This window comes from Plectropomus leopardus, chromosome 20 (genome assembly GCF_008729295.1).
Source record: "Plectropomus leopardus isolate mb chromosome 20, YSFRI_Pleo_2.0, whole genome shotgun sequence".
NCBI lineage: Eukaryota > Metazoa > Chordata > Actinopteri > Perciformes > Serranidae > Plectropomus > Plectropomus leopardus.
The window spans coordinates 12843328-12865555 of NC_056482.1; the positions used below are offsets into that span (position 1 = coordinate 12843328).

The following is a 22228-nucleotide window of genomic DNA, read 5'->3' on the forward strand; positions in this document are numbered from 1 at the left end:
GCAGAAATTTTTGAACATATTACATTTAATTTCCTGCATTCTGGAATATTTTATGCAGCAATTTATTGCCTTTTTACATCAATTTATGGTGTCAATTTCTTAAACTTTGTCAAAATAAAAGTCTTTTTCAACTTAAATGTTTTTATCGGGGGACAAATGGACATCTAAATATGAGGGATATGTCCCCTGCATCCTCCCCCCCAAATCTTCGCCTATAAGAGGAAGAAAATGAAATGCATCTAGAGAATAGTAATAGTAGTAAAATTACTGAAATTTTAATTTTTGCAATGGATGAATCCCCTTTGCAAGTTGATATTTTAGTCTGAACAGTTTAAATACAGTTTTCCTTGCTGTGTAAATGAAAGTACAAAGCTCCACATCAAGCAGGTGTCCTGACTCCCCCTTGTCCTGTCCAACAAGAGAGGGGGGAGGAGAAGGGGAGAAAAGCTCCTTTAGGGGGAGAGGTGGGACCTCCTCCACCTCTCTCACCTTTGCAACAGATGAGCCGATCTTCAGTCTCCTGCACACTGTGGCTGCTACCTTAATCTGTTTTTAATGACCCTGCGGAGGATCCCCGGAGACTCTGCGCTCTGTCCTCCCAGCTGGTTGGACAGAGGCAGTTTGCAGAAGTGTGTGTGTGTGTGTGTGTGTGTGTGTTGTCAGGCCTGAGAGTCTGAGTCACTGATTCATAATATGACTAATATATATATTTTTTTATCCACGTGCTTTAATTTTCGGAGTTCAAATTCTTATTTATAAGGAGCAAAATACATGAAAAGCAAAAATCAAATCATTTCTATCTATTTTATAGTTTTCTTTTAAAGTTATTTTGTCATTAAAATTTAAAAGTTCACATGTATTATTTTAACATGACCGAGCCTATTTTCTCCACTTATTCTCCTCTCTTGATAAGCGTTAAACTCTGCTATTTATCCCCAAACAAACGCTTTTCTTTGATAGGTTTCCCACCATCTCTTTGAAATAAAACAATTACCGCATTCTTTGTGCAATAATTGTCAATCATCCACATTAAATTGATAAGCTTTAAATGGACAGAATAATAGCTTAAATTGTTTTACAATGGAACAGCTAAGCAGGATGATTTGCTATTGCTGACATGCCCGCGGCTTTACCAGCTCCACATAATGCCATAGGTTAATGCATAAATAAGCAAATCAAATCCATGCGTTACCCCAATTCAATTCATTTAATTCCTCTTTAATAAAGAAGCGGCCCCACCCCCCTGTCCCCCGCCATTTACCTCGGATTTGTGCCGATGAATGCTATAAATGTAAATCAATCTAGATGAGAAAGAATCCCATTGAAAGCGCAGAGAAATTTCATCTGGGAAAAGGAGACAAATGTAGGAGGGGCCCGCTCATAAAAAGCAGCTGTTTCACAGTAATCTTTTTTCGTGCCCTGTCACTCACCTTGCCTTTTCACTATCTCCTAAAAAAAGCCTCCGCTATTGTATTTAGTTGCCATATCTTCTTTCCCATTACATCGCCATAATCCATATTCGTCCAGAAAAAGAGAAACAGAGAGCACAACTTGCCCATTTTTTCGGACAATCCCCTTGTAGTTGTTGGAGTGAAAAGAAGGAGTGCATGGATGTCAAATTGCCCTCAAAACACCATGAAAGATTGATTTGCAGCACTTTTCAGGGCCCTGACATTACTTGGAGGGGAGCTGAATAGGAAACCTGTGAGCCGGGGATGGAATAAAGATGTCCTCTCTGCTGGAAAAGAAGGAAAACTGCCCATTTAGCCCCCAGTCCATCAAGCCCGAAAAATAGGCAGGAGAGGAAAAAACACAGAGGACTGCGACTATGGAGAAGAAAAGGGCCGTATATACTCATCTAAACGTTGTCACAATACCGAGGGGGCTCCGAACATCCATGAATATTAAACCGCTTACCTCAACAAGGGCTTGAAAAAGTGGACCACGTCAAAGCAGCTTTGCATTTTTTGCATGCGAACAATGCTGGAGAAAAAAAACTCCACGTCGAGCTTGTTTCCATTCTTGTTATTCCCGCGCTAACTCCTCACAAAAAAATTTAATATTACTACCGCATGAATACCAAATGCATGAGAAAAAAATGGGAGAGCAACTCCCAGACTCAATGACCCACTTCTGTGCGCAGAAAATCTCTTAAACTTGCAGAAAATTTGGATTTTATTTGTGTTCATCTTGTTTTCTTTTTTGCATTTCTTTGAGTTATGCATGATATTTAAACAATGCAGTTGCTTAAATTATTGTGCAGCCTGTTAATTACCTGCGCTAAGATCTATTTTTACGATTCTCTTAGGCTTTTTACGCACATTAAACTTTTAATTTCGAAAGTTTTCGATCTGGAACATGCTCAAACGTGCATTTATCGTCATTTTAGCGCATCTGCATGCATTGCACAAAAAAATGACGCATTCATTTAAAGTGCATTTTTAAGTGCATGTATGAGCAAAATAAAGTTTTGGCGACCCCCTCTCTCTGTGCTGGTGTGCTGTGGTGCAGCGGGCAGGTCCACTCTCTGTGAGGGGTGTGTCATTAATAAGTAATTAGACAGGGGTCACACTAGCCACTTATATAAAGAGACCCTCGCAGCCAAGCAGGGCAGCCTTTACGCACAGTTTGGAGCAGACGCACGCACTGAGGAGCAGCTCTGGGTGTCCACTACTTCTTCTTCTTCGTATTTTTTTATCGCTCCACTTGCAGCTGCACCGCTGTTATCATTTCAGGGTTTGTTTTTTATTTGCAACATGGGCTCCGTGCTACCCGCCGACGCTTTGGCGCTCAAGTCTGGATTTAAGTGTCCGAGCCACTCGCTATCAGACGTGATCACCTCGGACATCCTGCACAGCTTCTTGTACGGCAGGTGGAGGAACGTGCTGGGAGAACACCTGGCGGAGGAGCGGCAGAGCGGCAGCAGCAGCAGCCCCAAGACCGCCTTCACTGCCGAGGTGCTGGCGCAGTCCTTCGCCGGAGGTAAGCTGACAAACCGTTTTATTGTCTCATCTATTTTATCTGAATTCAGTCACGATTGTTTGACCATGTTGTTGTACACGTTTGGAAGTTTTTCATCAGGGGCTTGTAGTATATTTTTTAATGATTTTTACGCGTGTTTTTAATTAATATTTTATTGAACTTGTTTCACCTAATGTCACATATGGTCGACAACTCAAACAGTAAATAACTAAATGAAATGATAATGATAATTTTAAAAAAAGATAAATAAAATACACAAGTAGCCTAATTCTATGATTTTTACGCGTTTAAGATAGACATTTTTATGATGATGAAAAAAAAAATCATGACGTGCTTGAAGTTGTGGTGTTTTTTTCAATAAATAATATGTTTTGTATGCAATTATCTACAAATATGCATCTCTGATATAAAAGGGTTTTTATTCCCCCACTGGCAGATAAATTTGGGCATTTTCTCCCAATAATTTGTGCACTTAGCCTATAATTCCAAAAAGATCTCACATCCTGCACAAGCCACTAAAAATAACTTTCAATCTCCGTCTCAAACATTTATTTCCCAAACTTTCTCTCACTAACTTGTTGCTTTTTGTGCATTTTCTCTCATTTTGCTGCTTTTATTTCGTCCCATTTAACGCGTTAACCCTTTCAGAGCTCCGGGCCCTCGCGCTCAGAGGCTCGTTAGGCGTGTAACTGCCGCTGATTGAAAGACGCAGGGCATTAAATTCATTTGGTTAACTTTGTGCTTGACCTGGGAAAGTTTCCACTTAAACCTCGAGGAGAGAAAGGTTTCCTTTCTTTGAGATGTCCCGAGTTTTTATCCCGCATTCATCAATCTCCGGACAGTCTCTTTTCCTCTCTTGGCAGCTATGGGGCTCCGGAGCTTTTCTCTTTCTCTCTCCTTAAAAGATTTGCTGTTCCTCGCATAATGCACCGTGAAGGCTAAATCTAATGCTATTCATTGCATGTCAACCATCTAATCGCCTTTCCATTTTTTTGTTGCAGAAATTCCTGAGTCTTTTAAACAAGTCCTCGTTTCATTCAGCGCAAATTTATTGCTACAAAGTTCTTAAAAGGATAATGAATTTGGAATTAGCCGTTTCTTTTCCAGTAAACTTTAATGAATATCACATCTGAAGCATGACAAATTGCTGGACCCTGGGCAAAAGAGGACCATTTAACCCCTATTCTGCCTGGGGTTTTTTTTCGCAGCCTTAAAGAAAATCTTTGATTTTGACATTAAAGAAGCGCACGATATATTTTTCCCCCCTTTTCTCCTTTCTGGTGCGGATGAAAATGCTTTCCAAGGGGGTTTCTCTGAGCAACAAAAAGTTTCAATTCAACCAGATAATCGAATTAAACGGAGGATAAGGTGTAGCTTAATATTTCGTGACTAAAATAAGATCCAGTCCATTTGCTGCTTTCAGGACTTTTTCAGCAATCCTGTTCCATGAGACGCTTTGGCATCCACTCACCCTGCTGAACAACAGGGTCTCTGCTTCATCTGAATTACATTTCTTTTTTCTTTTTTTTTTTTTTTTTGCAGTTTTACTCGTTTTTAGAAATCTACAATACAGCCTCTTTGTGTAACAAATGCACTTTTAGTTTCCATTTTGCACACTCACGTTTCTTCTTCTTCTTCTTCTTATGTTTGCAGAGGTGCAGAAGCTGTCCAGCCTGGTGCTGCCCTCTGAGGTGATCATCGCGCAGAGCTCCATCCCCGGAGAAGGTCTGGGCATCTTCTCAAAGACTTGGATCAAAGCAGGGACTGAGATGGGCCCTTTCACAGGGAGAGTCCTGTCCCCTGAGCACGTGGACCTGCTCAAAAATAACAACCTCATGTGGGAGGTGAGCTCTCATTAAATCAGCCTGCAGGACAGTAAAACCCTGAGCTGATTATGACTCGGTGTGGCCAAATTATCCAGACTTTTATAACTTTTCTCACATTATTGCTCTTGTGCGCGCTCAGGTGTTCAATGAAGACGGCACGGTGCGCTACTTCATCGATGCCAGCCAGGAGGATCAGCGCAGCTGGATGACTTACATAAAGTGCGCCCGGAATGAGCAGGAGCAGAACCTGGAGGTGGTGCAGATCGGCAGCAGCATCTTCTACAAGGCGGTGGAGGTGAAGCAACATTTTTAATGTGTTTCTCTTCAGCAGCTTGAGAGAATAATATTATTAACATGGAGTGGGCCTTAAGTGGCTTTAAGGGATTTTATTGACGACCACCAACAATGATATTGTCCTTTAGAACAGCGCCACCTGCTGGCAAAAATGAGATTTGAATATGTATGTTGACTGTAATCATAGGCGTAGATTTTGGGGGGTATGCAGGGGACACGTCCCCTTTAATATTTAGCACATATGCATATATCTTCCCAATAAAAATCTGAAAGGGAGGAGTTTCAGGTTACTTTACTTGTACCCATTGATAGATGGTTTTTGCAGTAGAAAAAGGAGGCATCCACCTAGACACGATTCAAAATTTCAACACACTGACAAAAAAAAAACAAAAAAACACAGTAAACTATGACAAAAAGTGCTCAGATGCTTTGCTATTAGAAGACTGGGATAAGGTCAAAAAATCACAATATGACAATGAATAAATAAATAGCTATGACATGTGCGAATGAATAATTGTAGCTTGAACAAAACTGTTCTGGAGGAATTTTATTTTAGGACAAAATTAAAGACATTAACACCAAAAATTGATGCAGAAAAGGCACAGTTTGGTGCAAAAACATCACCAGAATGCATATGCTTGATGCTCAAAATTTTCTGGTGGGGATCTCACCCCGGACCACCCCCCCCCCCTTCATTGATTAGCTGACCTTTGTCCTATGGTTCCTTCCTCAGACTATCCCACCAGATCAGGAGCTTCTTGTCTGGTATGGAAACACTCACAACACATTCCTGGGAATCCCTGGAGTTCCTGGAACAGATGAAGATCACATCAAGAAAACCAGGAACGGTAAGTCAGTTTGCTGATCAATACAGCTGGTACAACCTGTTTTTTATTTGTCTGTGGGTGTCATGGCTGGAGTGAGTCAAACACCTGTTAGACAGTTTTATATATATGTATTCTGCTGCCTGCAAACAATCATGCTTGTATATTCCTTAACACATTATCAAAACACAACTCGCAGATCTCCTACCTTCGTCATTGGCAAAATCCTCTTTATGATGACCAAGTTAACTCAGACTAACTTGCTTTAATTAAGTTGCTCACATTTAGAGAGAACAAGGTAATTTCACTTGTCATTTTTAAGTTGACAAACTTCACAAAATTAAGTAGCCTAAATACAGCTAAATTTTGTGTAAGCATAACAATCAGATATAGTGTAAACAAATTAAGATGAATAGTTATATTAACTTTCTGTTTTCAAGGCAAATGCTTTCCAAAATTATTTTAAGTGGTGAAATAAACCTGTCAGATTTTACAGTGCAGTAGCACCCAGTCTTAACTCATGCTCCCTCTCCGTTTCCTCTCCCAGATGACTCCCACCCCTGTGACGGCCCTTCCTCTTGCTCTCCGCCCTCCTCCACCACCACAGCAGGCCGCATGCGCTGCGTCATCTGCCACCGCGGCTTCAACTCCCGCAGCAACCTGCGCTCCCACATGCGTATCCACACCCTGGACAAGCCCTTCGTGTGCCGCTTCTGCAACCGTCGCTTCAGCCAGTCGTCCACGCTCCGGAACCACGTGCGGCTGCACACCGGCGAGCGGCCCTACAAGTGTCACGTGTGTCAGAGCGCTTACTCCCAGCTGGCGGGCCTGAGGGCGCACCAGAAGAGCGCGCGGCACAAACCGGTGGCGCACGCCGCAGATGTGCAGTCCCAAGTGTCCCCCCCTCCACCACAGATGACGGCCATGCCACACCAGCACCAGATGCCCCTGGTGCACCACATCCCCACCATGGTGCTATGATGACAGAAACACGGAGGGACAGTCACAACGTTGCACTTTAGATTGTAGTGGAGAAGATAAGGAGATGAGACAGGCCTTCACTGAGGACATGAGTTGATGTGACAGTGCACTGTAAAATCTGACAAGTTGATTTTACTTTAAAACAAACAAAAAAAATAGGAAATTGACTGCCTTGAAAAATGTAAGTAAATATAACTACTAGTCCTAATATAGGTTTGCTTTATATGTAATTGTTAAGTTTACTTAACATTTAGTTATTTTTACTTAATTTTGTGAAGTTGTTGCAACTTAAAAATGACATGTTTAATTAAAGCAATCTTTCTAAGTTTTAGCAACTTCAGCAACCCAAGTTTTCTGTGCTACGTATTTGTGTTCGGTTGTTAGTTGCAAACTACTCAGTCATATTTGTATACTCGTAAACATGTTAAGAAAGCAGATCTCACAGAACTCTTAACTTCATCACTGGCAAAATCCTCTTAGTCATAATTAAGTTAAGTCAGACTAACTTGGTTCACTTAAGTTGAAAATGCTTAACAAAGAACAAAGAAATCCCACGTCATTTTTAAATTGCAACAACTTCACAAAATCTAAACTGAATTTGTATAAACATAACATTTAGATATGAAGTAAACAAAATAAGATTAATAGTTTTATTTACTTTCCTTTATCAAGGCTATCAGTTTCTGAGATAATTTTAAGTAGCATAAGTGTCAGATTTTACAGTGAGCATTTCACAAAGACATTGAATATGTTGCCTTATTTGTATTACTTGTTTCTTTGGCTATCACATGACTCCAGCAGAAATATGTTTTAATAATTGTCTGTATTCTGGAAATCTGAATAATATAGATGTGAGACAAAACAGATATTTTCTACATTTTCACACTGTGTTTATTCTGCATCACATGCTCACCAGCTCAGGTGAAAACAACAGTCAGATTTGTACAGTAAGTGGAGACTAAAAGGGACGTGACCGCCAGTGTACATTGTTTTAGCTGCATCCTCCCACACTGTAAACTGAAAATGTCACTTTAACCTTGTATACTATACTGTTGTGTAATTGTAAAATTGTATTGTATGCTACTGTACATGTGAATGTAAATACATTTGTGCTTTCTTCTATTCTAAATAAATATGATATGATATTACATATGATTGAGTGTCAGATTTTCGAGTTGAAATCCAGAGAGAGAGTACTGTTTTCAGTCCTGGAAACCCAAAACACCAGTACATAATAATAATAATAATAATAATACTTGTAATACTTGTAATACCTGTGTAGCATGTATTTAAACATAGATACAAAGAGTTTCACAAAGTGCGTAAGACTAAAACAAGGAAATATACAGTTACAACAAATTAAACAATGTTAGGAGCTAAGATAATAGTGTGCACTAGGAAAAAATGTAAAAACGAAAAAAGAAAAAATGGAAATGAAACACAAAATTTACATATCACAAATGTGCAAATCAGTCATTAGAAGGAAAAGCTTTCATGTCTTTTTCAACATGTTTTTATAAGAAAGCTTTAAGGCAAGTGATGGGTTCAACACTGGACAGGGACACAGCAGCACATTGGCTCAGTGCTGCAGGTGTGGATGTGCTTTTTTGTCTATGTGTTAGACTGGCAGCCTGTCCAGGGTGTCTCCAGTCCCTCAGGCGACTTATGCCGTGAGAAGTTGGCTCAATTCTGTTTGACTCAGTTTCAATTTTTTGCTTCATGACGTGCTTTTCTGACATTTTGTGTATTTTATCTTAGCTTGTATGTAGCTTATTTAATGTTTCATCTTAATGATTCGAAAACCAGATTTCTTGATACAGTCAGCAGGTAGCTTCAGTTATTTCTTACTCCAAATGATGGCGCCAGATACTCAGAAAAAGAAACTCTCATGATAGAAAAGTGGGCCTCCTCTGGAGAAACAGTGTAATGGCACTTTAATAATGACAGATAATCATATGATTTTAACAACCATTTATTGAATTAAGTGGATAATTTGCTGTGCATTGCATTTCCATATAAATGATTAGTACAGAGAGTACTTCTGAGCCACTGCTGCGCTTGTCAGCTGTCAGACATTATCCAGCTCCCAAAGAAGGAGTTTTCAGACAAGTCATCATTGTAACAAGTACAGAGCAACACAGATCAACATGCTCTAAGTGAATAAACTTGAGAGATTAAACAGATGGAGAGGAAATGTGGGCATCTCTTCAGTCCAGAGGTATTAGGCAGGGTTTTGACTGGATGTTTTTTCATCATTAGAGACGGTCCACACGCTCTGCCCTGCACAGTGAGGAAAACAAGACAGCCATCAGAACTAGATCATCATTTCAAAATAATACCATCTAACCCAAATGAAGAGCACCTTTGCACTGGTATTGTCATCCTGCTGCTGTCCTGTTGGTTTTGCAGCAGCAAGAAGCTATCCACTCAGCTGCATTGCGCAGAACTAAAGGAAGACAAATTGAAACAGACCTCTTTTATCTGTGTGTAGCATCAGCCACACTGCTGCTGAAATGATGTTGTGGCAGGTAACCTGATCCCACCCATATCAGGTTTAACTCGCTCCATCTTACACACAACCCTATTGTAAATTTTCATGTTATATGTCTAGTTTATTAAAATTTGTTTTCCACCACAGTGAAAAGAATAAGGCTGTCAGTTAGGATAGTATGTCATTTATCACAATAAATGTTAAATTTGATATTTTAATAAAAACAGTTTGCCATTTAAAAAAAGTCTAAGTAAAAACTTGCTCTATTTTTCTTATCAGAAAGTTTGAATACTTACCAGAAAATATCAGTCACAGCATAATTCCACTTTAATGTCTTTTATGAGTTAGCCCTGAAGTCATCTGTTCCTATGTGGTCAGTGTACTGATGTGTGTGCACCGACACTAAATGAAAATGACACAGCACTTCTTCAGTATCATTGACAGTACTCCAGTGACCTGTGGGCCGCCACACAGATACAGGAAGTATAATATTACATTTATTTGCATTTTTATGAGGGCAAGTTTTGGCATTACATGAAAATTGTGAACAAAATGAAATAATATTTCCACTGACATTAGGTCAGATAAGAACAGTATGTACATAAGTGGTAATTTATACACTGTATATGAATTAAAACATTATAAATAATCACTTGCCCTTTATAAGCATTTACTTGTAATAAATGCAATCAAGATGCCTAGACTGGGCATATTTGTCAAAAATATAGTAACAAAATTATTGCATTATTTTTATGCACACATTAAAATCAAATTTTTTAATTTACAATCTTTACCATTGCAACATGAAGCTGATAGTTGAAACAATATGTTACAAATAAAGGAAACAAAAGTCTTATAAAAAAGACAGATAAATCTGCTTCACACTTTATTTACTATGTAAGTAAATTAGGTTGTTCTTGTTAGCTTTATGAAATTAAATATATTCAGTACATTCTGTTACATGGGCATGCTTGTGATATAGCATTAAACGGCATCACTCAGTGCTACAATTTGTAACTGCTTTGATACTGCTGTTTTTTAATATAAAATATATATCTTGGATAATCTGCACCCTTTCCTTTATTTACTTTATCTACACTTAAAGGATCAGTGTGTACGGTTTAAAGGTTTTAGTGGCATCTGGTGGCATCATCCAGCTGATTCAAACCAGTTAATACACTGGCCCAAATAAAGCAGTTTCACATTAAAAATCAGTGTTTGTCGTGGAGGAGCTGCGAGCTACAGTGGTAGACATGTGAATGGCCTTCTCCAGAACCAGTGTTTGGTTTCTGGGCTACTGTAGAAACATGGCGGTGCAACATGGCAATCTTCATAGACGAGGGCCTGCTCCCTATGTAGATATAAGGGCTCATTCTAAGGTAATGAAAATACAACAGGTTTTATTTTAAGCTGGTTATGCACTAAAAAACATTGTTATTCATATTTGATTTATGCCAATATATACCCATCAATCCTGCACACTGGACTTTTAGTATTGTGAACCTTTGCATATCCCTTAGAATATAGGCTATTTTTGTACACCCCAGTCGTTTTAAACAGTGACACTGTATCTATTTTTAAATGGCATTTTTAAAAAGTATATATGTTTATTGTATTTTTTCTATTCCATGTTACTTATGGTCTTTGCACCAAAACACCAAATCAATTGCCTTGCATGTGAAAACCCACTTGGCAATAAACTGGATTCTGATTAAAGAAAAGACAGAAAAGAAAAGAAAAGAAAAGAAAAGAAAAGAAAAGAAAAGAAAAGAAAAAAGAAAGAAAAAGAAAAGCTGGCTAATAATGACAAAACCTATCCGAATCAATCAATACAGAGTAGATTGAGTTGGTCTTGTTGGAGCGACGGCTCTGTTATCTGTTGGTCGGGTCTTGTCGGCTCGAGGATTGTTGTCATTTTTCTGTGGCTAGCCCTTAGCGCTAGCCAACCGTTTGAATTTCTCTCCAACATACTTTGATCCAGCAGGTGGGTCACAGTTTATATCAACAACTTTAGGCTGCCTGGTCCAAGCTGTTTAACACCTGCAACGAAAGCAGTCGTTTATAAAAGTCGCCGCTTGTTGTCAGAAATGAATGCCGTAGCTAAAAGTTGAAAACAAATGTCGGCTAACAGCTAGCTGGTTCGGTAACAAGTTAGCTAGCTTAACGTTAGCTTAAAAGACATTCATGGTTAGCATTGCTTTAAATTTAGCTGTTAACGGATTTTGCTTAAACTAATACACAAAAACGTCTGCTAGTTATCAGATGTTTCGGTAGTTAATGTGTCGTGGGTCAGCAGGAAGGCTTGACAGTTTGTTTTTAGTGTAAACACAGTAACTTGTGAGTTTAACGCAGAGCGACAAAAATGTCCATGTTAGGTCATCTTCACACGACCGTTTTTTTTCATTAGAGATCAGCTTTATTAATTCACTTAGTTAGATATCGCCCTTAGTATTTGTTGTAAAGTTAATTCGTGTGGTTTCTATTGTGTTATTCGCTTATTTTAGTCTTTAGTTGAAGAAATGCCACGCTAGCATGGCTCAGTTCCAGCAGTGACTCTACTTTTGTACATATACCATGAACCACTCCTTTATTCTGCCCTTTTCTTTGACAGCTCAGAGAAAAATGTAGAGCCTCTCAGCTCAGTGGCCATTATGCAGTAGTGCTTCTGGATACACTGACATGCCAAACATCATGATGTTAGTTTAGTTTAATGAGCTGCTCTGACAGGAGGAGACCTGAACACAGCTCAGTGCTGTCTGTGAATGGTAACAGCTGTCAGCCTCAAATTAGTGCCGTGAAAGGTGGGGCTTCAAGTTATTAATGGATGCAGAGGGAGACATAATATGACTCATCTTAGGATTTTTCTTCTGTATCTTATTTGCTAGAATATGCCATCTTTCTTTGTACATTTTGTAAAACCAATAACTTACATGCCTTCTCAAATCACTGGAGACAAGTATTTAATGACTAATCAGATATAGGTTCAGGTCATGGAGTCTATGTGTCCACATCTGTATTTGACTACAATTGAAACAATTATGGATACAGTGATCAAAACACTATCATTAATTTTAGTTTTTTCTTCTAAACTAGAATATGTGTCCCTAGCTAGAATGTGTAATCTTTCCATGAACAATGTCTCTATTTTTAACATTTTATTAAGACAACTGCAGCCCTAGTATGTACCTTAGCATCTTAAAATTGGCATTAGACAGACTAGGATTTGTGTTTATTAAAATTTATATTTATTTGTATGAAGATCTGAGTGGAGTCTGCTCGAAATGAATTTGAAGTCTGTGTTTGGCTTCCTATTTATTAATAGGATGACAATTTTGTGTCTTTTCTGCACTCAATGTTAAACCAGCAAGATGAGCTGTTTTGTTTTGTTTTGTTTCGTTTATCTGCGGTATTGTTTTAATTGTGTATAAATATATGTGTGGACCAGGAAGAGTAGCCAGTGCTTATGCTGGCGCACACAAGGATCCAAATAAATAAATAAAGAAAAATATCAGATGAATAATACTGATAGAGTCAAGAGTATCAACTATTTACACCTAAAAAAAATGTTTGGGCTTTTTCATATCACATAGCTTCAATAAAAAGTTGTAACAAACCGTTAGAGAATAGATGTTTTTACAACCCTAAAGCTCATTAAGGAGAAAAAAGGTGAAACTGTATGTTTAAGACTTGAAGTTTATTTCACATAACATATCATAACACACATGAACTGATTTAAGACAGCATAAAATATTGTTTTTTTTCTTTCTTGTATCATCATCATGATGTCAGCTTGCTCGATAAAAGCGTCATGCACAGTTGCCATAGTGCACCCACTTTTAGTTAGTTGAAAGAAAGCATCAGTAGAAAACTGCACTTTAAAATGTGAATAATGTATTTTTTTTAACAGTACCCTTTTTATTCAGTTCAGAGTTCAGTTTATTTTTTAATAAAAAAAATTGTGTATTTTAGCAGTATAATAAAAGCAGAAGAGAGAAGGACTGAGGTACACTTTTATATCTGTTTATCACAAGGAGTATCTTTAACACAATATCCAACAACCTTATTTCATATTTTCATTCATATCACGCAGCACGAGTATCCATTATATCTTTGTGTGTACTCAGGATGTTAGGATGGAGTGTGGCCCAGCTCTGCCGGACAGCCTGGTGTTGGAGATCTTCCTGCGTCTGCCGCATGATGCCGTGCTGAGAGCTGGTCTGACGTGCAGACAGTGGCTGGCTGTCTCCAGAGATGAGTTCCTATGGAGGGAGCTGTTCTACAGCTACTACCGCATACCACGCTCTGTACCCCGACACCCAGGTAAAATATCATATGTTTAACAGAAGAAATCAAAGTCAGTTTCACAACAATAGTAAGGTAATGATAACAGCTTTGTGTAAAGATATTTAGATCAGTGGCAGCTTTAAAAAAAACTCCTGACCTTCACTTTGTGCAGCGGCGGTGTCGTGGTACAGGGAGTTCAGGCGTCTGTTTGACTGCATCCCCTGTGTGGAGGTCCAGACACTGAGAGAACACACAGACCAAGTCCTCCACCTGGCTTTCTCTCACAGGGGTCACCGCTTCTCCTCCTGCTCCAAAGACTGCACCGTTAAGGTAGCGATTAAAAGATTATTGATTGTACATTTATCCCAGATCTCATTTTCTTACTTTCTGCCAGTGTGACAACTGATTATATTCAGAGTTTGGTTATGTATCAAACTGCGGGGCTGTTCACTTCTCTGGTTTACTGGTAGTCTTGCTCTCAAGTACACACCTAAGGGCCAAAGCAAGCTCCAACAGGTGAACCTAAAAATAATAAACAGCTTCTCAGCACAGTGCCAATCATACCACAGTTATGCCTGCTGAGATAACAGATAAAGAAACTCTCCTGAAATATCTGTGTTCTTATTTCTGCATTATCTAGATTGGTAGGAGATTCTAACGTGAGTCTGGATGTTGTTTGGTTCTTCAGAGATGCTTAAAATTTTGGAGCTGTTCTCACAGCAATGAGACTTTGAGTCCTAACTTTCAAAAGTGCAACATTACTGACACCTATACACCATACACTGCCAGATAAAGAAATCTTCTTTTGTTTTTTGTTTGTTATTCAGCATTTATTTTTCTTCTCTGATCTCAAAATGTGTAACCACCAGTTGCTGTCGTCCTCCGTACCATTCTGTCATTCCTTTCCAAACCTGTCCCCTTGCTTCTTGTGTGCAGCTATGGGACACGGAGCGGTCAGATGGTAATATCTCGCTGGTGCACAGCTCCAGCATGCGGCAATTTAACTGGGGTTACACCCAGTTCTCCCAGTTCAATGCTGATGACACCCTGCTGCTCGTGTCTGGTGTTTACCTGGGCCCACACCACTCCTCGTCTGGGGAAATTGCGGTCATCAGTCTTGGTAGGAGCCAAAAAAAAAAATCACACAACAGTGACAATTTCCTGTTGATGTTACTTATGATATTTACAGTTATTCATGTTGGAGTCTTTCCCTCACAAAGAGTGTGTGTGTGTGTTTCTAACTCTCCCATTCTCGCAACGTCTTCACACACTTTAGAGAATTACACGCTGCTGTCCCGTGTGAGGAACAAGCCGTACGATGTGTTCGGCTGCTGGCTGAATGAGACCCACCTGATCTCTGGGAACCTGCACTGGATCGGAAATATGACGTCCTGCTCTGTGCTCTGGCTCAATAAAGCTTTCCAGGTGAGAACCAGTTTCAGCCTGAAAGACATGTCAGTCAAAATTGTCAACGCTTATTGATTGACACAAACAAAAAAAAACATCCTTAACAATGTCTTTCCTTCTCCTCCTTTTCATTTCTTTGGCAGGATGTTGAATCAGAGAACGTCAATGTGGTCAAGCGCCTTTTCAAGATTCAGAACGTCAACGCCAGCACCATCCGCACAGTGATGGTGGCCCACTGCCGTCGTCATGACAACCCGGACTTGCTGCTGGACTATGAGGCTCAGTCCCAGGCTCGGAGGCTGAAAGGGCAGCAGCAGGAACAGCACCAGCCCCTCCTCTTTGACCTGGGAACCTCTGGCAGTGAGGAAGAGGAGGAGGAAGAGGAGGGGGGCCAGGAAGCAAGGCTTCCTACGTGCCGCCTTCCTCAGCCCACCATCTCAGGGCTGGAGCACATTTTACAGGTGAGCTGAAAAACTTAAGGCATTGCTACAGATTAGTCACCTTTCTTACAAGTGTCTTCTGCACTCTTTAACAAACCATGAAGGCTAACAAAGAAATACTCTGGAATAATACCATAAACCCTTAAATGTTTGGTGTTAGATGTTATCCATACTGACAGGCCCTAAAAAATACCTAGACTCTCCTATATACTCAAATTATGCGTTTGGACCAGGTCTGGAGGACACTGTCTTCACAACTTGGTGAGAAAGGTATCATCTCTCTTTGAGACTTCTTTATTAATGATCACCTCGCCCATTTGTAGCACCTGCAACAAACATTTCATTTCTGAACTGCATATTTTTATTTCCTTTTTTCTACAATTGCAACACTTTTTAAGGGCTTATGTCCCGCTGCACGAGCAGAAAGCAGAAGCACCTCACCATGCTGCTGTAGATAGTCTCTTGATTGTTTAAACCAATCACTTAAAGTGCTATGTCTCATTTGATACAACTCAAAGTTGTACAAAGATTCAAAGATACTTCACCCATCTGCGTGAAATGTTCAAAGATGAATTCTTCCACTGTCATGAGTTGCAAACTTTATGGGGTCATGTATTAGATTTTTTTTGCCATTTTTTAAAAGAAGACGTTTCCCCCTCTAATGGCGATATTTGGGGTGATTTGAGTGAAGGATAGGTATGAAGCTCGGGTCATCTCTCTGTTCACACTGTAAGGCAGAAAACTGCTGCTCAGTCTGGAAATCAGAGAAGTTTCCAAAGTTTGATGCATGGCTGAAGGGATTAGGAAATATATTATACCTTGAGAGAACTAGATTCACTGCATCAGAAAATCTGGCAATTTATCGTTAGTCTGATTGAGAAATTAGAGTGAATGGTTAAGGGTCAAACATGTTAACTGTGTCATATGCAAATACCTTATAACTTATGTGATGTATTATGTGTAACTTTTCCTCCTTTGTGTAAGAGCCAGCGTTTTTCTTTGTTGTGTTTTTTCATATGCAGTTGTTGTTTCTGCCGTATTTTTGTACCACAGCAAACAAATGTTTATAAATAAAAAAGACTCTAGGCATTTTGATCATCTTGTTGAAGAAATATCTGTATTTAGTCCGCCTCCTTTCTGTGGTTATCTTCCTTCCTGTTAGAGTCGTAAAAATGTAGGGCATATGGAGTTGGCGATTGAGACCCACGTGGCTAAGATGATGGGCAGAGCCCACACAAAGGCCCCTGATTCCAGCCTAATCGAGCCCTCTGTGCCTGGGGAGGGAGAGGACAAAACTTACTTACTCTTCACCACCGGCAGCCTTACATACTCCCCTCACCAGATAGGTAAGATCGTTTCCAAGCTGCAGATATAATTAAACGCACCCATGAAAGTCTCCATGAGAAAAAATCCCACATAATGCTGTCAGACGTCTCCCCTCATGCGGTAGCCGTCTTTTTTTCTTTCCAGGTATTAAACGAATCAAACCTGACCAGATGACCACTTGTGGTCCTGTACTCGGGGAAGAGCGAAGTTCTGATGAGTTTTTTGATTCCCTAGACCATGTTATTGATATCCATGGACACATCATTGGTATGGGCCTTTCTCCAGACCACAGGTATGTAAATGATGTATAGATACAATATGCTTCAATATAGCAAACAGGCCCATATGTACTGCCCAGTCCACACACTTGTGTGTACTATCTCATATTACGATATACCTATGGTCTAGAAGTTCGGCTATCATACACGGATCTAGTGTTTTGGGTGTCAACATACTTTTGGCCATGCAGTGTTGTATTACACAATATTTTCACTGTATTTTGAGAACCTAAAAATTCTTAAAAACAACTTAAAATCAAGATAACATATGCCATTATGACTCTTAAATTACTCCTTTTTATCAATCAGGTACCTTTATGTGAACAGCCGGGCGTGGCCAGCCGGGTGTGTAATCTCTGACCCCATGTCTCCTCCTCCCATTGCCGAGGAGATCGACCTGCATGTCATCGATCTGAAGAGTTTGAGGGAGGAGAGAAGGAGCCTGCGCGCTCATCGAGCCTTCACACCTAATGACGAGTGCTTCTTCATCTTCCTGGATGTCAGCAGAGACTTTGTTGCCAGGTGGGTGACCAAACAGCGTCTTATTTCCCAAGAATAGATGTACCTTTCACACCCCCATTTATGTGCTTGTGTTTTGTCATGAAGCGGTTGTGTTTAATAAGGAAAGTGATTCTACAGTGGTGGTAAATATGTCACCGCTCGTGTTCCGCAGTGGCTTATTGTGCAGACGGAAGCGTCACAATGCTCCTGTTTTTAAATGATGTCTGTTATTTTTAGCATAGTTAGCTGCTTTCGCGTCGACCCGTGACTGGTCACACTGTTTTAAAATGATATATATCTGTAGGATGTGAGAACAATGGAAGCTGCAATCATCACAGGAACAACTTGGGTAATTTATATAGTGTGGCTCGGAAAGCACCTGCAGTTACAAGAAGTACGAGATAAACTTGCTTCGTGAAATGTGAGTTTTGGTTTAGAAACAAAACAGAAAACTATTGGATGGGAATTACGGCTGGATGATTAATCCAAATTTTATGGAGATTGCAATATGGTCTACAGCAACATTCAAATCGGAGGAGGTGCAATGTTTGTTGAAGGTGAAATGTTTGTCAAAATGCCATTTTAATCTAAAACATCTGGCTGACACATCATGCTTTACAGACTATAGAAAGCATCTTTGTGTCACACTACAATCATTTTGATGTTTTTCAATGTTAAATTTTTATTTTTATTTTTTTAATTAGAAAATAACAAAATAATCGCAATAAGATATGTTTTGAAAACCAGCTTCACAAACTTGCTGTTTTTCTTTGTCTTATTTGTTTGTCAATATGAATACGTTAAGAAAAGTTAAGAAAAGATATTAATTTGGGCTTCTGGGTACCTTTTGTGGGCATTTTTCAGTTTTCTATTTTTCAGATTATTACTAATAAATTATTCTAGCAAAATTATCGTAGCGATAATAATCAGGATAATCGCTAACAAAGGTAATTGTTTGTCGCAGCCTTACTTGTAATAGTGTTCCCACTTCACAAACTCATTTTCTGAGCCTGGAAACGAAATATCATGATATTCAGTAATCATCTGTGGATAACCTTCCACACAATGTAACATGATGGCAATTTTTTTTTTTGTTGATGTAACAAAGATCTAATATTCGTGGATGTGTGATGTTTGTTAACCATTACGTACGTTTCTTCATTTTCTCCCTGCATTCTGTCTCTCCTTCCATGTATGCCAGCTTGCTGAAATTATACTTGAAAAGAGTTTAAATCTAATATTTTTGAAAAAAGACAGGTAAGTAGGGAGGAAAGACTTCTTTAAAATTATGTCAGTTATTAAGTCATTGAAAAGTTTTGTCCATTAAAATTAGTGGGTATCCTTTATGAACACACTGATGCAAATCATTTGACAACAATATTAAAATAATTTCACTTTCATAGCTTCACTAACTTGTGTTCCCACTCTCCTGCTCGTAGTGGAGCAGAGGACAAGCACGGCTACATCTGGGACCGCCACTACAACATCTGTCTGGCACGGCTTGCGCATGACGATGTGGTGAACTCAGTGGCGTTCAGCCCCGCTGACCAGGAGCTGCTGCTGTCAGCCAGCGATGACTCTACCATTAAGGTGTGGCGCTCACCACGCATGGTCCGCCTGGCGCAGGCCCCCGCCCGGCCGCCGAGGCCCCGCGGCCTGCTGTCGTCCTGGCTGAGCCGCAGCAAGAACTCTACGTCTTCCAGCAGTGTGAATGGAAAACCATGAGTCAGGTTGGAAAACACTTTCAGGGGGGTGGGGAGAGGAAAGTTTGATCTTTTTCCTCTGTTGTGTCAATATATATATATATATACACACTCCATGTATGTGTACAGGGTGGTTACAGTCAGTGGTTTTGCTTGAGCTCACGCTGTTGCGACACACAGCAGGCCTCGGTGTCTTCAGCTAACAGGAGACAGGACGTGATGAGACTTAAGGTTAGGACACAAGAGAGCGCTGTTGCACCAGCACAGGACAGAAATCACCACAGACTCTGTTGTGCTGATGGCGGGAGTGATGTGTTCTCACAGGTAGAGATAGTGTAGAGCTGACACCTAAATGCACAAGACAGACGCCTAAACATGTTACCCAGGAGATGATGTTTGTCTGTTTTTTATCTGTAATGTCTGAACAGGTCAGGACTCTTGGACCTGAGGTGTAAATGTATGTAAATGTCTTGCAGAGACAGCACCTAATGATCGCGGTCCTGCTCATCAAAAAACAAAGTGCTGTAACTGAGAATTACTTAAGAAATGTCTTTTCTTTTTAATGTCCAATTGATATCATGAGTATAAAGCCCCTTAGAAATCCTGTTTTCAGAGAATTATAAATTATTTTAAAACCAAAAGGGAAGACAACATTTAGCTGCATTTATTGCAGACTGCCTTGGTTTTTTAGTTAATGTCCCATCCTTTTGTATTTGTGCCCCAGATCATTATTCTATTCAAAGTAGAAATATTGAGTAATTTAATCTAGAAGAGTTGCTGAGGAACAGTTAGCTTGAAGCATGACTGTAAAAAAAAAAAAAAAAAAAAGTTGTTTGTGTAGTTTATTGTTATTTGGGCCTATATGATGTAGAAATTTATTTAAACACTTTTATTCATTTGTAGCACAAAAGTGTACCCTTTCATTTTGTTAAAAGACCCTGACACATCAAGATGAATCTCAGAAGACGATGATGTCTCCTTTAAAAAAAATAATTAAAAATCGTAAAAAAAGTGGAGTAAACCTCCTGCTGCCTCTACTCAAAAGTCTGATCAAAACATCTGTGTTTTATGTTTTTTTTAGCCCCAACAGTCTTTATATGTTTGTGTGTCACTGATAGACAAAAACAAAACAAAAAGTAAATCGCATGAAAAGAACCTTGATGCTGTCTTTCAGTTGGTGTTTAACCAGCACAACGTTCAGGTACTTTACCTGGTAGATATTTATATTTCCATGGAGATTCCCTCCTGAAGGCGATGATTATGAAAACCATTTTAATCATTATTGTGGGTTGCCTCGCTACCTTACCGAACTAAACTGGTTGCATTTGCATGACAAATATTCAGAAAAAACTCCTGTGTGAATTAGTCAGTGCATCAGCTACCAACTGAACCACCAACTGAACAATATTTTTCATGTTTTAAAATGTGTGTAATAAGTCATGAACTTTCTCCCTGGTTCCCTTTAACAAATTTCTTATCTGTTACTCTTTCTGCAGCTCCACCTTGTTAATCATGTTTCCTGTCCTCTGTCATTTTCATACTCCCCTGAAATAAAAAGCATGCCTTGAAAGGCTAGAAGTCTGCAAAAGTGTCAAATTATATATATCACGTGCGTTCTTTTCTACTGGAAAATGTCTGTTTTTGAGGAAAGGTTCTGAATGCTTGCAAAGCTATTGTTACTTTTGTCTGTTTGACACTGGTATGAATGGGTCACCACAGTTTGTAATGGAAACTCCAGGGTTACTATTGACTACCTACAGTAAACACACTTAATAGTAATGATGATAGTAATGATTTGTGGTGATCAATAGTAATCTCTTACTTCTTTTCTCCATACAGGGCTCAACAATTAGGATTGTCTGGGGGGTTAATGGGGCAAGTAAAATGCCATGTTAGGCTAGAAAATCTAGCAACTCATTTGCCCAGTCAGGCACGTGGTAAAAAAATATTGAACACATTGCTGAATGCTGAGCTGATAATGAAAATATCTAAAGAGAGAGCCATCACACTTCCTTCTCATCTCTGTCTTTTCCCACTACCATTTCCACGATTTCTCGATTGATACTGTGCATGTGCAGCTCTTTACAAAGTTTAAGAGCTAAAGCAGCAGCGGGCGTTTCTAGGCTGTTGCAGGTTCTTTTAAGTCTTAAAATGTCTTAAATTAAATTTTATGACTATCTGGCCTTAGAAGTAAATTTAATCGACTTATATTTGAATCGGTGAGGTCTTAATTGCCATGGATGTCGAGATTTACTTATCCATTATGAGATTTTTTTGGTCAAAATGTGTTAAGCTCTTATGTGTGAAAGTCACATTTCTGATGTTAAAAATCTTCAAACCTACCTCTTCTGCTGTCTTTTACTTTAAAATCACACTTACCTGTTGCCCAAAACTCACTAATAGTTATCCTTTATACTTAAATAAAATGCTTGAAAAAGAAAAAGGAAATCTGTGCAAAAATCACTTTTAAATTTGGTTAAAAAATATCTTGAAAAGTTCTTAAAAGCATTAAATTGAAGTGTCTGGTAACTGTAGATACCCTATAGTAGCAAGAAATAATTTACTTTTGGCAATACATTTGGATAATGGAAAAAATAAACAACATTGAGCCCTGTCATTGCAATGAAATCTAATAAGTTAGGGTACTGTATCAGACTTCAAAACCTCTCGTTTTTCAAAATCCAAAGATGTATTTTATTTGTTAGATTTTCATCAGACCTTGAACACTCATTATTCACTTGTGGAATTTACAAAGTCCACAGACCAAAGAAGACAATGGGCTTTCATGAAGGAAATAATTCAGCCTTTAGAAACCTAAAATAATTGTGTTTAAACAGAAAGTAACAGCTACCTCCCCCACTAGTATGCCCCCCTCCCCCCCCGGAAATGTG

General features: G+C 39.2%; 2 protein-coding genes and 1 long non-coding RNA gene across 3 annotated transcripts; 2 read left to right on the forward strand and 1 right to left on the reverse strand.

Moving 5' to 3' along the window:
- The first annotated feature begins 2756 nt into the window (after positions 1 to 2756).
- Positions 2757 to 6907, forward strand: LOC121959463 (PR domain zinc finger protein 12-like). Its single transcript, XM_042508744.1, has 5 exons — positions 2757 to 2982; positions 4636 to 4826; positions 4948 to 5103; positions 5836 to 5950; positions 6474 to 6907. The coding sequence occupies exons 1-5, from the start codon at positions 2757 to 2759 to the stop codon at positions 6905 to 6907; spliced, it is 1122 nt and encodes a 373-aa protein (XP_042364678.1).
- Positions 6908 to 9092: 2185 nt separating this feature from the next.
- Positions 9093 to 9785, reverse strand: LOC121959486. Its single transcript, XR_006106917.1, has 3 exons — positions 9695 to 9785; positions 9270 to 9353; positions 9093 to 9187 (listed from the first exon to the last, which is right to left on the reverse strand). It is a non-coding gene; the product is annotated as an uncharacterized LOC121959486 (long non-coding RNA).
- Positions 9786 to 11302: 1517 nt separating this feature from the next.
- fbxw5 (F-box and WD repeat domain containing 5) lies at positions 11303 to 20925 on the forward strand. Its single transcript, XM_042509797.1, has 10 exons — positions 11303 to 11382; positions 13523 to 13718; positions 13855 to 14012; positions 14619 to 14802; positions 14959 to 15107; positions 15233 to 15550; positions 16692 to 16875; positions 17000 to 17147; positions 17443 to 17655; positions 19074 to 20925. Exons 2-10 carry the CDS (start codon positions 13532 to 13534, stop codon positions 19357 to 19359), a joined length of 1827 nt encoding a protein of 608 aa, XP_042365731.1. The 5' UTR covers positions 11303 to 11382; positions 13523 to 13531; the 3' UTR covers positions 19360 to 20925.
- The last annotated feature ends 1303 nt before the right edge of the window (positions 20926 to 22228 follow it).

Bases quoted from the DNA above. Each gene is read 5' to 3' on its own strand.
- fbxw5 (XM_042509797.1), top strand. From the start codon at position 13,532: ATGGAGTGTGGCCCAGCTCTGCCGGACAGCCTGGTGTTGGAGATCTTC. The intron at 13,719-13,854 runs GTAAAATATCAT...CACTTTGTGCAG, and splicing joins CTCTGTACCCCGACACCCAG to CGGCGGTGTCGTGGTACAGG. The intron at 15,108-15,232 runs GTGAGAACCAGT...TTTCTTTGGCAG, and splicing joins GGCTCAATAAAGCTTTCCAG to GATGTTGAATCAGAGAACGT.
- LOC121959463 (XM_042508744.1), top strand. From the start codon at position 2,757: ATGGGCTCCGTGCTACCCGCCGACGCTTTGGCGCTCAAGTCTGGATTT. The intron at 4,827-4,947 runs GTGAGCTCTCAT...GTGCGCGCTCAG, and splicing joins ATAACAACCTCATGTGGGAG to GTGTTCAATGAAGACGGCAC. The intron at 5,104-5,835 runs GTGAAGCAACAT...TTCCTTCCTCAG, and splicing joins TCTTCTACAAGGCGGTGGAG to ACTATCCCACCAGATCAGGA.